The 17,500-nt window shown below is 51.4% G+C and overlaps 3 protein-coding genes across 9 annotated transcripts in view; 2 read left to right on the top strand and 1 right to left on the bottom strand.

Moving 5' to 3' along the window:
* vps29 (VPS29 retromer complex component) overlaps positions 1–1,791 on the bottom strand; it is a 4,109-nt gene extending 2,318 nt beyond the window's left edge. Inside the window, exon 1 of the mRNA XM_080522113.1 lies at positions 1,724–1,791. Coding sequence (XP_080378239.1) covers positions 1,724–1,726 — 3 coding nt within the window. The 5' untranslated portion in view covers positions 1,727–1,791. The remainder of the gene's footprint in view (positions 1–1,723) is intronic.
* Positions 1,792–3,147: 1,356 nt separating this feature from the next.
* eif5 (eukaryotic translation initiation factor 5) lies at positions 3,148–10,946 on the top strand. Its single transcript, XM_080522089.1, has 12 exons — positions 3,148–3,204; positions 3,705–3,903; positions 6,090–6,369; positions 6,560–6,641; positions 7,907–8,079; positions 8,167–8,278; positions 8,435–8,565; positions 8,991–9,152; positions 9,372–9,533; positions 9,651–9,815; positions 10,260–10,403; positions 10,535–10,946. Exons 3-12 carry the CDS (start codon positions 6,298–6,300, stop codon positions 10,631–10,633), a joined length of 1,302 nt encoding a protein of 433 aa, XP_080378215.1. The 5' UTR covers positions 3,148–3,204; positions 3,705–3,903; positions 6,090–6,297; the 3' UTR covers positions 10,634–10,946.
* A 2,271-nt stretch (positions 10,947–13,217) lies between these two features.
* The window catches only part of mark3a (MAP/microtubule affinity-regulating kinase 3a), a 39,754-nt gene continuing 35,471 nt past the window's right edge, over positions 13,218–17,500 (top strand). For all 7 annotated transcript variants that reach the window (XM_080522112.1, XM_080522109.1, XM_080522107.1 and 4 more), the window contains exon 1: positions 13,218–13,769. In XM_080522112.1, coding sequence (XP_080378238.1) covers positions 13,719–13,769 — 51 coding nt within the window. In that variant the 5' untranslated portion in view covers positions 13,218–13,718. The remainder of the gene's footprint in view (positions 13,770–17,500) is intronic.

The raw sequence follows: 17,500 nt of genomic DNA, 5'->3' as shown, positions 1-17,500 counted from the left end.
GCTTCAACTGTTCAACCCTAACCTAACTCAACCTAACTAAATATTACTAACTAGCACCCAGCAACAAGTCTTTTATTGTTGATAACTATATTCATGAAAATACAGGAAGTTAACGTTTAACTGAAATGTACGACTTGTGTGGTTATTTCGAGTCACGGTGGGGAAACTTCAGAATCAGACACCATAAAGTCTCTCCTGGTCTCGTCTCCTCTGGTGAACAGTTAAATTGATGGATGATTTGGGGGTGTGGCCTAACTGTGCATCCAATAGAAAGGTTTGATTTCTAAGCTCCGCCTCCTCCATTGAGCTGGACAGCGTTTCTCCTGCGGGATTCATTGATCGCCTGATTGGTTGATCTGACCACCTCCTCTACTTTCAACACTCTTTAATGGAAATATACCAGAATTTAAAAAGTTCTTAAATGCTTCATAGGGCGTCGAAAATAACTAATTCATGTTTCTTTCTCCATGATAATTGTATTTCTACTTCCTCTCCTCAGAACGTTCTTTGTTTTTCCTACGAGCTGGAAGCTTCAGCAGGTTAGTGACAGACAACACTTACCCGGTGACCAGCCTGGGTGATTGAGTGATTGATTGAGTGATTGATTGATCGGAGACAGGCAGAGAGAGGTGGGGGGTGGGGGGGGGGGGGGGTATGAGAGGACAACAGCAGGCATGATCAAAGACAGGACGAGTGAAAAAACAAAAGAGGGAGAGAAACAGAAAAAAAGATTTGGGACAAGAAGGGAAAACTGAAATTAGAAATTCGACAGTGATTTGATTTAAAGAGACAGATATTTATCATTCAAAACAAATATGAAAAGTTCCATGACAATGTGGTTATTAATTAAAGTCATTAATGGTTAATGATGATGATGATGATGAAGCCAAAATAAAAGACTGACTGAAGAGACCAGAGACCTATAAAGCTTTGAATGGGTTAATCTGGGGTTTCAATAATCTCAGACTGACTTGAATGGGTTAATCTGGGGTTTTTCACCTGTTCAAAGCTCCTTGCAGCTTTAATTTAGTTTGGTTTTTAAGCACTTTAAATGTATACAATTCGAAGTTTAGGATTTTCTCAGATTTATTAAAGTATTGATCAATTTAATAACTTATTTAAAATGTAAGGAGTGCAAACCTTATAACTTACATTTTGCAGTAAATCTCCCTGATGTGAAAAGTATCATGTATAACAAGACGCATGGATGGATGGATGGATGGATGGATGGATGGATGGATGGATGAGTGAATGAATGTGCAGTTCCAATCTTGGATTTAATTATTTGACCTATTTATCTCAGTATTTAATCACTTTTAGTAACGACGGTGGCCAACATGGGACAAAGTGGCTGTTAGCATGTTAGCATGCTAACAGAACGGAAGGAACCAGAACCGTGTGAAACCATCCATCAGACCACAGAAGTTGTTCAAGAACGATCATAGCAAACCAAGACGAGGCGATTCAGCCTGAAAACAAGAACTTTAAAGCGGGTCCGAGTGCTTTTTGAGACTAAACTGTCCGTGGTCACGTGATCCGCTGCGTCCCGGCGGAGCGTCGCTGTCAAACAGCCCGAAAAGAGCATCGAGCAGCGGCCGTGGAGCCTCGCCGTCCCGCCCCTCACCTCCACAAACACGGCCCCGACCGGCCGCTGGCCGCGGACCCGCGCTGCGAAGCTCTGAAAGGACAGAAAATCTGCAGCTTGTTGCAGCTTTTTACTCACCATCTTCTATTTTCTGTCTGCTGCGAGTCAAGTTGAGGAAACGCTGACGCACGCACGACGGCGGCCAATAGGAAGGGAGGACGATGGTGATTCTACTTCCGGCTGTTCTTTCAACATTAAACCAGACCAGGCGGCCAGGACTGCGTTGTAATAATTATGACAGTATTTACATTATTTCTCTAGTTTCGTGTTTCACTCTTGTGCCTTCTTGGCGAGGCGCACTGGTCACGGATGTTTAATTTCATTAGTTTTAATTCTGCTGTTTTTTATTTGAGTGGCTGTTCCTGCACTGTTCGGAGCATGGACACAAAAACTAGACCAAAAATTGTGGAACCTTGTTGTGGAAATATGTTGCCATGTATTTTGTTAATAATTCGGCCAACCGTTTCCGAGTAAAACCCGAAAAACTGAGAAAATGTCATGTAGGAAGTGGAAGGGAGAGGCACCTCATGGAGGAGACGTGAAAGGAGGTCAAAGGAGATCCGAGGAGATCAAAGTCTGTTGCCAAGGAGACGCTGAGATCAAAAGAGAGGAAGGCACACAACATTTCCTCTGAAATATATTAGTTGTTCATGTATTTCCGCACAGGAGTTTCTCAGACGACCGGCCAGAGGGAATCACTGGACTGAACAAAGACACAAACTAGAAGCTGTAAGCAGGAATAACACAAAAAACAAACAAACAAACAAATGAGCACAAAGTTTCACCAAACAAGTCAAAAGATAAACAAAACTAAAAGAAGCATTTACAAAGAATGGAAATGAGGCAAAAAACAAAACAAAAACAAAAGTAGATTACGTGACTGTGAACATGACGCTCAAAATAAGTTGAACACATTGTGAGTATATTCAATTCAATTCAATTCAATTCAATTCACCTTTATTTCTGTGGAGAACAGAACCAGGCTCAAAGGTAGATACTTTCTACAAAACCAGACGTGGAAACTTTCTTCACAATTAGACTCAGAAGTGGCGACTAAGTAAGTATTTAGTACCACGAGTAAGTACTCATGTGGGTACTACTCAGCATAGGCAAGTAGCTAAATGTTTGTACTTCTACTCATTCTCATCCTGCTATCAGTGCATCCCCATTTCTATCTATTGTGTTACCGTCATGCAGTTCTTGAAAGTTTTCTCATCAACTACACATTTTCACTCATTGTAAACATTTGACGTTATAACACCAGAATCGGTGTACATTCATTTATAAATTAAATCTTTTCTTCACTGTTATTTCTAGCCCAACATCCTGAAGTGGGGATAATAAGACCATGAAGATGGTGATTATTACTATTTTATATGGTTTGATAAAGATTTGAGCCTTTTCAAAGAACAATGACAGTAATGGTTTCGCAGTTCAGTCCTTGACATGCTTTTACTTTGAAATGAATGCTAAATTCCGGATGTGGCTAACACTTTGCTACCCGTAAGCTTGCCATTAAAAGCGCCGTCAGCAGTAGAGCTCCGCAGAACGTTCGAGAGGTAGGTGGGGAACCGTTCTACCCTGTTTTTCGCCTTTTCGCGCAATATTGCTGCCTCGTCGATAGTCTGGAATCCGCAGTTAAACGTCGGCCGCCAGAGAGCCGCGTCTTGTCTTCTTTTCCCACTGAACGCAGCGAATAACCGCGACGTCAGCGCAGCTCCGCGTTAGCATCGGGCTCCGACTAATTCCTGGCGCCTGGACGCTGACAACGACGTGTTTCGGCGTTCTCACGATTTATCGTGACAGATTCGGTTCGAGTACATGATCGTTTTGTTTCAAGTTGACTTTATTAGCGGTTAAATGTGGCGTCGAGACCCGCGTGACGGACTTGAGCCACCGAGCGGGCGGCTCGTTCTGCGCCGCCGTGTGAGCTGGTGACATAACGGCGCTTCCGTTGCTCCTGGACCGTTCAGCCGGGCGGCGTCTATTCACTGCTTGTCCGTCGATCAAGCCTGCGCTGCTCGGTGTCTGATAACACGGCGCTTGTTTTCCCCGGAAGGTTCCCCCGATCCCCCCCGAGGACGTTCCGGATCGCCTCCCTCAGCCTCCGAGCCTCCGAGCCTGGCACCTGCCCCGTGTGGCCGCCTCAGGGTGTTGACCCCCCCCCTCCGGACCCTGCAGCCACCAGCCTCCGACCACCGTTCACTGCGGCCCCGGGACGATCTGCGTTGTGTTTATGTCTTTGTTTTGCGAAAACGGTGAGTTTGAATTCTAACCTGTGTGTGTGTGTGGGGGGGGTGGTGGGGGCTGTTGATGGGGGGGGGGGGCTGTTTTCTGTGCCACTCTATCAAAATGGCGTCTCCCAGTCCTCCACTCGTGTGCAGCGGCTGTGACGCACTCTGCACCAACCGCAGCATGCTAGGCTAGTTAGCTCCGGGGCCACACGGGGACCGGGCCCCGGTCCACAGGGGGACCGGGGCCCGCGCTGCCCCCTATCAGGACCAGATCAGACCCCCGCCCCCCCTCCTCCAACAGACCAGCTTCTGTTTCCACCCCAGACCTTGGCCTCGTTCATAAGCGCTGCTGAAGCACTAAAGGTCCTGAAAGGTACCTACACCACTTCCTGACCAGGAGCCTAGTTTATAAACTGCTAAAGCACTAAAGGTCCTGAAAGGTACCTACACCACTTCCTGACCAGGAGCCTAGTTTATAAACTACTAAAGCACTAAAGGTCCTGAAAGGTACCTACACCACTTCCTGAGCAGGGGCCTAGTTTATAAACTACTAAAGCACTAAAGGTCCTGAAAGGTACCTACACCACTTCCTGAGCAGGGGCCTAGTTTATAAACTACTGAAGCACTAAAGGTCCTGAAAGGTACCTACACCACTTCCTGACGGGGGCCTCGTTTACTGAAGCACTAAAGGTCCTGAAAGATACCTACACCACTTCCTGACCAGGAGCCTAGTTTATAAACTGCTGAAGCACTAAAGGTCCTGAAAGGTACCTACACCACTTCCTGAGCAGGGGCCTAGTTTATAAACTGCTGAAGCACTAAAGGTCCTGAAAGGTACCTACACCACTTCCTGAGCAGGGGCCTAGTTTATAAACTACTAAAGCACTAAAGGTCCTGAAAGGTACCTACACCACTTCCTGACGGGGGCCTCGTTTACTGAAGCACTAAAGGTCCTGAAAGATACCTACACCACTTCCTGACGGGGGCCTCGTTTACTGAAGCACTAAAGGTCCTGAAAGATCCCTACACCACTTCCTGACAGGGCCTCGTTCATAAAAGCTGCTGATTGTCAGAGTCGTAGTTTCTAGATTCAGTCATTCCAGGTTCCAGGAGTTTGAAGATGTTTTGTTCAGAGTTCGTCCATCTTGAGTCTTAAGCTCATGTCTCATGTCTCATGTCTCATGTCTCCTATGGAGACGGGGCTGAAATAGAAGATGCAGGATTCTAATCTGAGCAGTTTGACTTGAGTAGAAGTGAAATGTGTCTCAGTGATCCTAGTTTGTTGTTCTGGTTGATAATGGACTGGAGAACCAACATCTGGGTGAAGAACCAACATCTGGGTGAAGAACCAACATCTGGGTGAAGAAGAGCCGAGCTCAGCATTCTGTGATCTGACCAGTCAGGGATCGTAACTTCACTGGACATTAGAGACTTTAGTGTGTGTGTGTGTGTGTGTGTGTGTGTGTGTGTGTGTGTGTGTGTGTGTGTGTGTGTGTGTGTGTGTGTGTGTGTGTGTGTGTGTGTGTGTGTGTGTGTGTGTGTGTGTGTGTGTGTGTGTGTGTGTGTGTGTGTGTGTGTGTGTGTGTGTGTGTGTGGTTTTTATTGTGCCCTGATTCATCTCCTGAAGGTGGCGCACAGGGGAACAAACTGTCTACACACACACAGGCTAGAGCCAGAGGCCCCCTGGTGGGACCTGGACCAGAGGCCCCCTGGTGGGACCTGGACCAGAGGCCCCCTGGTGGGACCTGGACGTCAGACTAGAGCCAGAGGCCCCCTGGTGGGACCTGGACCAGAGGCCCCCTGGTGGGACCTGGACGTCAGACTAGAGCCAGAGGCCCCCTGGTGGGACCTGGACGTCAGACTAGAGCCAGAGGCCCCGGGGCCACAGACATGTTTGCAGCAGGTTCAGCTCCATGGTGACAGGTTGGGTGAGAAGAGGTTTCATGTAGGGAAGTATCCAGTGGGTCTACGGTGTCTTCAGCCCAAACAGCACCGGGGACACGTCCACATGTCCACAGGAAGCACTTTGATCTGCAACTAGAGATGGAGTCCTTTGATCTGAACCCCTCAAACAATAAAACAACTGAACACAAGAGTTTTCATTGTCGGGGAGGACGGAATTGAAAAGACACTGAATGTCCAGCATGTTGGGATGTCTCGGAGTCGTGGTGATGGAATATTGACGTCCTCTGTCCTCTGTCCTCTTTCAGAGCTGTTGCGCAGCCGTTGGAACCTGTGTGGTGGAAATCTAGCCTTCCAGCAAGGAGCTCGCGGCCTCAGCGGCACAACGTCTTTCATGTCAGAGACCGAGGACGCTTGCAGTCGTTTATGTCATCCCCTCTTTTCCAGACAGAAGATCCCGAAAAATCCCCAACCAAGATCCTTTAATCTTACTGCTAGCGCTAGCGTCCAGCCACAATGTCTCTCAACGTCAACCGCAGCGTGTCGGACCAGTTCTACCGCTACAAGATGCCAGGTCTGATCGCCAAGGTGAGACGCCTCGTCTGTCCCGCTGGACTCGTGTGTCTCTGTGTCTCGCCTTGTCTGTCCTGCTGGACATGGTCTCTGTGTGTCCTGCCTCATCTATCCTGCTGGACTCGTGTCTCTGTGTCGTGCCTTGTCTGTCCTGCTGGACTCTCAGCAGGACGCCCCCGTGACTCGTGTCTCTGTGTCCGTCCAGGTGGAGGGCAAAGGGAATGGAATCAAGACGGTCATTGTCAACATGAACGATGTTGCAAAGGCTCTGAACAGGCCTCCAACATGTGAGTCTCCAGCTGCACTTCTCTTTCATCTCTTTCATCTCATTCATTCTGCCACCAAACCTCCCTTTCCCGCGTCCAGTTGATCAATATAACTGCTACCCTGCAGTTCTATTGATCAGTTCTCCACAGCGCCCCCTGCGGGTAGCAGTCATATTGATCAGTTCTCCACAGCGCCCCCTGCGGGTAGCAGTCATATTGATCAGTTCTCCACAGCGCCCCCTGCGGGTAGCAGTCATATTGATCAGTTCTCCACAGCGCCCCCTGCGGGTAGCAGTCATATTGATCAGTTCTCCACAGCGCCCCCTGCAGGTAGCAGTCATATTGATCAGTTCTCCACAGCGCCCCCTGCGGGTAGCAGTCATATTGATCAGTTCTCCACAGCGCCCCCTGCGGGTAGCAGTCATATTGATCAGTTCTGCACAGCGCCCCCTGCGGGTAGCAGTCATATTGATCAGTTCTGCACAGCGCCCCCTGCGGGTAGCAGTCATATTGATCAGTTCTGCACAGCGCCTCCTGCGGGTAGCAGTCATATTGATCAGTTCTCCACAGCGCCCCCTGCGGGTAGCAGTCATATTGATCAGTTCTCCACAGCGCCCCCTGCGGGTAGCAGTCATATTGATCAGTTCTCCACAGCGCCCCCTGCGGGTAGCAGTCATATTGATCAGTTCTCCACAGCGCCCCCTGCGGGTAGCAGTTCTCCACAGCGCCCCCTGCAGGTAGCAGTTCTCCACAGCGCCCCCTGCAGGTAGCAGTTCTCCACAGCGCCCCCTGCAGGTAGCAGTTCTCCACAGCGCCCCCTGCAGGTAGCAGTTCTCCACAGCGCCCCCTGCAGGTAGCAGTTCTCCACAGCGCCCCCTGCAGGTAGCAGTTCTCCACAGCGCCCCCTGCAGGTAGCAGTCATTGACAGTACGACTCCCTGGACCTTATTGTCTCTTTAAAGGAAAGTAAAACTAAACTGTGGAAATAAAAGAAACTACAAAGTAAGGACTTTAGTTCTAAGAGCTGATGAGGTCACATGACTTGAAATGAGGGGGGTCACTGATTGGTCACGTCTGTCGCTGTTCAGTGTTTGTACTGAAGCTTCAGCTGCTCAAAGCCTCCTGGACGGTCCTAAAGACACGCGTCCTCTCTCGCGTCCTCTCTCGCGTCCTCTCTCGCGTCCTCTCTCGCGTCCTCTCTCGCGTCCTCTCTCGCGTCCTCTCTCGCGTCCTCTCTCGCGTCCTCTCTCGCGTCCTCTCACGTGTCCTCTCTCGTGTCCTCTGCAGACCCGACCAAGTTTTTTGGTTGTGAACTCGGCGCTCAGACTCAGTTTGATGCCAAAAATGACCGTTACATCGTCAACGGATCCCACGAGGCCAAGAAGCTGCAGGACATGCTGGACGGCTTCATCAGGAAGTTTGTGCTGTGTGCCGAGTGTGACAACCCTGAAACTGAGCTGGTGAGGTCCTGGGGGGGTCGGGGGGGGGGGGGGGGGGCTCTGGAGGGTTGCAGGTGTAGTGATGCCTTGCTCCTTGCTCTCCCTCAGCATGTCAATCCCAGGAAACAAACCATCGGCACTTCCTGTAAGGCCTGTGGGAACCGTGGCATGCTGGACACCAGACACAAGCTCTGCACCTTCATCCTCAAGAACCCACCAGGTGAGCCTCCACCCTAACCACAATTAACCCCTGGTCTCCTCCTCCACAACTATCCCCTCCTCCACCCTCCACAACTATCCCCTCCTCCACCCTCCACAACTAACCCCTGGTCTCCTCCTCCACCCTCCACAACTAACCCCTGGTCTCCTCCACCAGAGAGCAACGAGGGTGGATCCACATCTGCCAAGAAAGAGAAGGAGAAGAAGAACCGGAAGAAGGACAAGGAGAACGGCTCAGGCAGCGGCGAGGCCGGAACCCAGGACAACTTTGATGCTCCTCAGGCCGTGGTGCGTTCACTGTCCGGTACCCTGGTACCGTGGTGCATTCACTGTCCGGTACCGTGGTGCATTCACTGTCCGGTACCGTGGTGCATTCACTGTCCTGTACCGCGGTGCGTTCACTGTCCGGTACCGCGGTGCGTTCACTGTCCGGTACCCTGGTCCCGCGGTGCGTTCACTGTCCGGTACCGCGGTGCGTTCACTGTCCGGTACCCTGGTCCCGCGGTGCGTTCACTGTCCGGTACCCTGGTCCCGCGGTGCGTTCACTGTCCGGTACCCTGGTCCCGCGGTGCGTTCACTGTCCGGTGCCGCGGTGCATTCACATCCTGTACCCTGGTACCGGTACTGAGTCCAGCCAGTCCAGTTTGACCCTCATGAGGTGACTTGTGGTCCTGAAGCCTTGAGACCAGCTGAACCAGTTGTCTCTTGTCCAGGACGGAGACGACGAGGACGAGGACTGGGCGGAGGAGACGACGGAGGAGGCCCAGCGGAGGAGGATGGAGGAGATCAGTGACCACGCCAAGAACCTGACCCTCAGCGAGGACCTGGAGAAACCTCTGGAGGAGAGGGTCAACCTGTTCTACAGCTTCGTCAAGGTCTGGAACCTGGTCCTCCTGGGACCTGGTTCTCCTGGAGTCCCACTACACCTGTACTTAGTTACTGTGAAGTTAGTTACTGTTTCATGGACTCCTGTCCACCAAAGGTTCAGCATCAACAACTGTAGATCAGTTTAGGAACTGCAGGGTGAAGAACCTCTTGATGATGGAACGTGGTCTGAAGGTACCAACCAGGTTCTGCTGGTTCTGGTTCCGCAGCACAAGAAGGAGAGTGGAACCATCGACGCGGCCGACAAGGAGGTTCTGGCGGAGGCGGAGCGTCTGGACGTGAAGGCCATGGGCCCCCTGATCCTCAGTGAGCTGCTCTTCAACGAGAACATCCGGGACCAGATCAGGAAGTACAAGCGCCACTTCCTCCGGGTAAGACCCTGCTGTCTGGACCAGGACCAGCTCCGCTCACGGTTCTGGTTCTGGTTCCTCCGTCTGTGGACCAGGACCAGCTCCGCTCACGGTTCTGGTTGTGGTTCCTCCCCCCAGTTCTGCCACAACAACAAGAAGGCCCAGAAGTACCTCCTGGGGGGTCTGGAGTGTGTGGTGAAGCTGCACCAGGTCCAGCTGCTGCCCCGGGTGCCCATCCTCCTCAAAGACCTGTACGACGCAGACCTGCTGGAGGAGGACGTCATCTTCGCCTGGGCTGAGAAGGTAGGGCTGCTGTGGCAACGTGAAGGTCCTGGAAGGTACCACCGGGGCCTGCGGTGGCAACGTGAAGGTCCTGGAAGGTACCACCGGGGCCTGCGGTGGCAACGTGAAGGTCCTGGAAGGTACCACCGGGGCCTGCTGTGGCAACGTGAAGGTCCTGGAAGGTACCACCGGGGCCTGCGGTGGCAACGTGAAGGTCCTGGAAGGTACCACCGGGGCCTGCTGTGGCAACGTGAAGGTCCTGGAAGGTACCACCGGGGCCTGCGGTGGCAACGTGAAGGTCCTGGAAGGTACCACCGGGGCCTGCTGTGGCAACGTGAAGGTCCTGGAAGGTACCACCGGGGCCTTCACGTTGCCACAGCAGCCCTACCTTCTCAGACGGTGGCAACATGAAGGTCCCCCCCCCCATGGTGTCCCCCCTGTGAACAAGGTGTGTTGTCCCCTCAGGTGTCTAAGAAGTACGTCTCAAAGGAACTAGCCAAAGAGATCCACGCCAAGGCGGCTCCCTTTGTCAAATGGCTGAAGGAGGCGGAGGAGGAGAGCGAGGGCAGCGAGGAGGAGGAGGAGGAGGAGGAAGACGAGAACGTGGAGGTAGGGCGTGCCTCCCTACATCTGTGACTCGGGGAAATGAGTCTTTACTGCCACCAGTTCAAGAGCAGCTGATTTCACATCAAAGTATTTAAAGTGACGGTGGAGCTCTGATCCTCTGCCCCCCCCTGCAGGTGGTGTACTCGTCCTCCGCCCGCCAGCTCACAGTGGAAACTGTGAAACCCGACCCCCCCGGGAAGGACGAGGACGACATCGACATCGACGCCATCTGAGCCCCCGCCATGACGCCTGTTCTCCTGTTGTGGCTCCAACTCACGATGCCCCTCGTACTACCTGAATGTGCCCCCCCGCGCCCTCTCAGAACCCCCCACCCCCCCCCGCTCCCTCTCTGGCCCCTCCCACTCCCTGTGAAGCCCCTCCCTCCTCTGCTTTGTAGCATGACCTAGCATAGCGCTTTCTGGCTGCACATTAACTGAGTGAAGCTTTGATCTCTGCTCTTTGATCATCCTGACTCACATGGTTTCTTTTGTTTGGTTCCAGTATTTTCCAGCCAATAAAGAATGTTTTGTTGACCACAACATGAGAACCACGGAACGTTTCTCCACGGCTCTTCTTTGGGGTTTTGACATTTGATATGCAGGTTAAATGTAAAGATGTATTCAATCAAACCTTTAACATTTGTTGCCTAACTGGAAAAATGCTTCAATTCTAAACTAGAATTTTTTGTATTTCTAGTGATGACCTGGTTACAATTAAGTCATTTGACCTTAACTATTCTATTTCTGATCAAATACTAGTGTAAGTCTGAATAATGGAGCAGTTTAACTAGTTCTTGAAGGAAAACTACTAAGAATCACAAATAAACCTCAGTTTGACCAATTACATTAAATGACTACATTTATTTGACAATAACTGCAGTTTCAATAAACTTGTACTACAAACATGAAATCAAATTCAACAATCAAGACAAGTTGAGATTAAAAGGAGGTGTTTAAGAGTATATATATATATATATATATATATATATATATATATATGTTGAGAAGGAACATCCGGTCTTCCTGTGTGAAGGTTCGGATTAACAAATAAATAAAAATTCAGTTGAACAAAATGTTCAACGTTTAAACCTCAGATTGAATTTTGGATTTTTAATGGTCAAACGATGTTTTCCTGCTCAGTGTCCTCTTCATGGACAAACACTATTCTACTGTTTTATATCTATGGTCCCCTGCCCTCCTGTCCCCTATTCTCCTGTCACAATGTCCCCCTGCCCTCCTGTCCCCTATTCTCCTGTCACAATGTCCCCCTGCCCTCCTGTCCCCTATTCTCCTGTCATAATGTCCCCCTGCCCTCCTGTCCCCTATTCTCCTGTCACAATGTCCCCCTGCCCTCCTGTCCCCTATTCTCCTGTCACAATGTCCCCCTGCCCTCATGTCCCGATGTCCTCTTGGCCCCCTGCCCTGCTGTCCCCTATTCTCCTGTCATAATGTCCCCCATTCTGTCATAATGTCCCCCTGCTCTCCTGTCATAATGTCCCCCTGCCCTCATGTCCCCTATTCTGTCATAATGTCCCCCTATTCTCCTGCCCCGATGTCCTCTTGGCCCCCTGCCCTGCTGTCCCCTCTTCTCCTGTCATAATGTCCCCCTGCCCTGCTGTCCCCTCTTCTCCTGTCATAATGTCCCCCTATTCTTCTGCCCTCCTGTCCCGATGTCCTCTTGGCCCCCTGCCCTGCTGTCCCCTCTTCTCCTGTCATAATGTCCCCCTGCCCTGCTGTCCCCTCTTCTCCTGTCATAATGTCCCCCTATTCTTCTGCCCTCCTGTCCCGATGTCCTCTTGGCCCCCTGCCCTGCTGTCCCCTATTCTCCTGTCACAATGTCCCCCTGCCCTCATGTCCCCCTATTCTCCCGTCATAATGTCCCCTGTCATCATGTCCCCTGTCCTCCTGTCCCCCTGCCCTCTCCTCTGTCCTCCAGTGTCCTCACGTCCTCCAGAATGCTGTCTTCAGGGCCCGTCGGAAACACGAGTTTCATTTAGAACCATAAGTTGTTCCTCAAAATCTCATCTTCAAAAAAGGCAGTTTATTTTTCAGTTTATTTCTAAAATGTAAAAAGTACTAATCCGCACCCGTCGGGGGACACTGGAGGACGTCGTCACCACAGGTTGTCTTACCGCCATAAAGAAGCAAACGTTACATTAAGATGGATGTAAACAACAACAATAATGTTGTTGCGCTTTCTGTTTCTTTTTCAAGCTGTGGTAAAGAAACACATTTTAAATAAGAGACATTGAAATGAGTTTCAAATCACAATAAATCTGCTTTCAGATTCAATTCCAGGCAAACTGAATTTCCTGTTTTGCAAGTTTTGCTAATTTTTGTGTGATTCGAGTCTTGTTTTTTTATTGTGGTGGAGTTTTGTGGTTTAATCAAATATGAAGTGGTTCAGTGTGAAGTTTGCTCTTCCTGAGCCTCGGGGGTTGAATTGATTCTGTTTTTAACGCTTTAGAACTTTGACTCAAATGAAAAACAACATCAACAGCTGCAGAGGAGACATAAAGAACATCCGGATTTCAAAGTGAAAGCCTGTAACTAGCAGGAAAAGCTATAGATACTTTATTGTGTATGGATCTCACAAGTCTTTGCCTGGAGTTTAGTTCAAACTTAGTCTCATTGATTAAGATCGTGATTCATCTAATTGGGGGATTTTTGCCATGAAACCAGGAACGAGCCAGGAAAAGCGGCTTTTCCGACTTCCTGCCGAGAGTCGCGTTTTGTCCGAGCCCGGCAGCGGTCCGTGAACGCAGCCTAATCCAGCCCGGCCGCTGAGTAGCCATTTTGGTCCCACCTAGAGGAGACGAGCCGCTTCGCTTCGGGCCGCCGGAGGTGGAAGACATCGAGCCGAGGGAGACTTCCTCCGCCGCCCAGACCCGCTGACCCGCCCCCACTAACACCCGCCGGGCGCCGCGGCTCGTCTGCAGGCGGCCGGGCTCCGGGACGGCGGGCAGAAGGCGGCAGAAGGAGCGGCAGCCCCGGGAGCCTGGTGGAGCCCGACAGCGCCTCAGTTGAGTTCAGGGACTCCGAAAGCCGAGCGGACAGACGGACTCCGGCTCCAGCGCAGGCCGGGGACCTGGTCCAGCACAGGCCGGGGACCTGGTCCAGCACAGGCCGGGACTCTGCCTCGGAGGTTCAGTGAACGAGGACCCCCTCCGGGTTTTGGTTAGTTTCTCGGTGCGGAACCGTTGTGGTCGGTCCAACACGTCCGGTCCGTGTCGACCCATGCTCACACGGCCCCCCCGGAGCGAGCAGCAAAGCGGGGCGACGATCCCACTGGGCGGGTTTCTGCAGGACAAATACAAACATGTCGACGAAAACTCCTTTACCGACGGTCAACGAGAAGGCGACGGAGAGCGTACGTATTCCGGCGACGCTCGAATTTCCCAAGGCTCCTGAACGCACCACATCCCAGTTTAGAACGGCTTCTCTTTACTGTACTGTACTTTACTGTACTTTACTGTACTGTACTGTACTTTACTGTACTGTACTGTACTTTACTGTACTGTACTTTACTGTACTGTACTGTACTGTACTTTACTGTACTGTACTGTACTGTACTGTACTGTACTGTACTTTACTGTACTGTACTGTGCTGTACTGTACTTTGCTGTACTGTACTGTACTTTACTTTACTGTACTGTACTTTACTGTACTTTACTTTACTTTACTTTGCTGTACTTTGCTGGTAGTGTATAGAAGCGACTAGTTTCGCCCCGTGAGGCTTCACTTTGTCCAGTAAAGCAGCAGATCGTCTCCGCCTGCAGCTTCCTGGACCAGCTGATGGTGGTTCGGGGGGGCTGGGGTGTTGGGGGGTATCTGGGGGTGTTGGGGGTTATCTGGGGTATCTGGGGGTGTTTGGGGTATCTGGGGGTGTTTGGGGTATCTGGGGGTGTTTGGGGTATCTGGGGGGTGTTTGGGGTATCTAGGGTGTTTGGGGTATCTGGGGGTGTTTGGGGTATCTGGGGGTGTTTGGGGTATCTAGGGTGTTTGGGGTATCTGGGGGGTGTTTGGGGTATCTAGGGGTGTTTGGGGTATCTGGGGGGTGTTTGGGGTATCTGGGGGTGTTTGGGGTATCTGGGGGTGTTTGGGGTATCTGGGGGTGTTTGGGGTATCTGGGGGGTGTTTGGGGTATCTGGGGGTGTTTGGGGTATCTGGGGGTGTTTGGGGTATCTAGGGGTGTTTGGGGTATCTGGGGGTGTTTGGGGTATCTAGGGGTGTTTGGGGTATCTGGGGGTGTTTGATCTCCTGTTGTCAAGGTAACGGCAGCCTCAGTGCTTCCGGTGCAGACTTTCAACAGTTTGAATGAAAAGTAGTTTTTTTTATATGAAACAAGTTTCGACAGTAAAATGAAAGCGAGCAGTGATCCAGTGATCCAGTGATCCAGTGATCCAGTGATCCAGCAGCCGGACCAAGAAACTGACACAAACAATGTACACACATCAAATGATTCACTTTGTAACCAATATTGTATCAATGTTCATCATCTGTTTGAAATATTTCTAGAAAAAATGAACAAATCTTAAAAATGACAAATAGCTAAAAGTGAGTCTGGTTAGTGGAGCCTGGTTAGTGAGGCCTGGTTAGTGAGGCCTGGTTAGTGAGGCCTGGTTAGTGGCGCCTGGTTAGTGACGCCTGGTTAGTGGAGCCGGGTTAGTGGGGCCTGGTTAGTGGAGTCTGGTTAGTGGAGCCTGGTTAGTGGGGTCTGGTTAGTGGGGTCTGGTTAGTGGAGCCTGGTTAGTGGAGCCTGGTTAGTGGAGTCTGGTTAGTGGGGTCTGGTTAGTGGAGCCTGGTTAGTAAGGTCTGGTTAGTGGAGCCTGGTTAGTGGAGTCTGGTTAGTGAGGTCTGGTTAGTGGAGCCTGGTTAGTAAGGTCTGGTTAGTGGAGCCTGGTTAGTGGAGTCTGGTTAGTGGAGTCTGGTTAGTGGCGCCTGGTTAGTGACGCCTGGTTAGTGGCGCCTGGTTAGTGGCGCCTGGTTAGTGGAGTCTGGTTAGTGAGGTCTGGTTAGTGGGGTCTGGTTAGTGGGGCCTGGTTAGTGGGGCCTGGTTAGTGGAGTCTGGTTAGTGGGGTCTGGTTAGTGGGGTCTGGTTAGTGGGGCCTGGTTAGTGGCGCCTGGTTAGTGGGGCCTGGTTAGTGGGGCCTGGTTAGTGGGGCCTGGTTAGTGGCGCCTGGTTAGTGGCGCCTGGTTAGTGGAGTCTGGTTAGTGGGGCCTGGTTAGTGGAGTCTGGTTAGTGGGGCCTGGTTAGTGGGGCCTGGTTAGTGGAGTCTGGTTAGTGACGCCTGGTTAGTGGCGCCTGGTTAGTGGAGTCTGGTTAGTGGGGCCTGGTTAGTGGGGCCTGGTTAGTGGGGCCTGGTTAGTGGGGCCTGGTTAGTGACGCCTGGTTAGTGGCGCCTGGTTAGTGGCGCCTGGTTAGTGGCGCCTGGTTAGTGGAGTCTGGTTAGTGGGGCCTGGTTAGTGGCGCCTGGTTAGTGGAGTCTGGTCAGTGGAGTCTGGTTAGTGAGGCCTGGTCAGTGAGGCCTGGTTAGTGAGGCCTGGTCAGTAGCGCTCCAGGACTCGGTTAATGAAGCGGCCTAGCGGTCGATAGCGGGACGGTCGGGTTACAGGAGAATAAATAACAGAGGCGTTGAACCTGCAGCACCAGAGACCAAATCAATCAACCCTTCAAATCACGTGGGAAATCGAGTGACTGTTCAACATGCGCCGCCCCTGAATGTGTGTTATTACAGTTTGTCTGCGCCGCCCCTGAATGTGTGTTATTACAGTGTGTCTGCGCCGCCCCTGAATGTGTGTTATTACAGTGTGTCTGCGCCGCCCCTGAATGCGTGTTATTACAGTTTGTCTGCGCCGCCCCTGAATGTGTGTTATTACAGTTTGTCTGCGCCGCCCCTGAATGTGTGTTATTACAGTTTGTCTGCGCCGCCCCTGAATGTGTGTTATTACAGTTTGTCTGCGCCGCCCCTGAATGTGTGTTATTACAGTTTGTCTGCGCCGCCCCTGAATGTGTGTTATTACAGTTTGTCTGCGCCGCCCCTGAATGTGTGTTATTACAGTTTGTCTGCGCCGCCCCTGAATGTGTGTTATTACAGTTTGTCTGCGCCGCCCCTGAATGTGTGTTATTACAGTTTGTCTGCGCCGCCCCTGAATGTGTGTTATTACAGTTTGTCTGCGCCGCCCCTGAATGTGTGTTATTACAGTTTGTCTGCGCCGCCCCTGAATGTGTGTTATTACAGTTTGTCTGCGCCGCCCCTGAATGTGTGTTATTACAGTTTGTCTGCGCCGCCCCTGAATGTGTGTTATTACAGTTTGTCTGTGCAATGACCTAAAAAATGACCTAAAAATAATCAAATATCATAGAAATTCTCCTCAAATGAACAAAGTCACTGGATCAGTCTTGTAATACCAGTTTCTACCACTTGATGGTTCCTTGAGTCACTGAAAGGCTTCAAATCCAAACTGATCCAAAAGTTGTTCTAGTTTTCATTGTGCCAGATCTCCAGTCCCCCAGTCCTCCAGTCCCTCCATGGGGGACTGGAGGACTGGAGGACTGGAGGTCTGGGGGACTGGAGGGCTGGACGGACCACGGTGTCAGTAGCAGACGATCTTTCCACTTCCTGTTGAGCTGCAACGTGTTTGAAGACACTGGAACCTCTGCTGACGGAGAACCGTTGTTCTCTGTGGTGGATCAGGAGGCGTCACATGACTCGTCACATGACTCGGCACATGACTCGGCAGCTCGGACACCACGTCCCCTGTCTGTCTCTGCAGCACTCGTCCCACACTAATGGACACCACGTCCCCTGTCTGTCTCTGCAGCACTCGTCCCACACTAATGGACACCACGTCCCCTGTCTGTCTCTGCAGCACTCGTCCCACACTAATGGACACCACGTCCTCTGTCTGTCTCTGCAGCACTCGTCCCACACTAATGGACACCACGTCCCCTGTGTGTCTCTGCAGCACTCGTCCCACACTAATGGACACCACATCCCCTGTCTGTCTCTGCAGCACTCGTCCCACATTAATGGACACCACGTCCCCTGTCTGTCTCTGCAGCAGTCGTCCCACACTAATGGACACCACGTCCCCTGT

The sequence above is a fragment of the Blennius ocellaris genome, assembly GCF_963422515.1.
Source record: "Blennius ocellaris genome assembly, contig: SCAFFOLD_76, whole genome shotgun sequence".
Lineage (NCBI taxonomy): Eukaryota > Metazoa > Chordata > Actinopteri > Blenniiformes > Blenniidae > Blennius > Blennius ocellaris.
The sequence above is the reverse complement of the archived record's forward strand: the minus strand, read 5'-3'. Positions and strand labels throughout refer to the sequence as shown.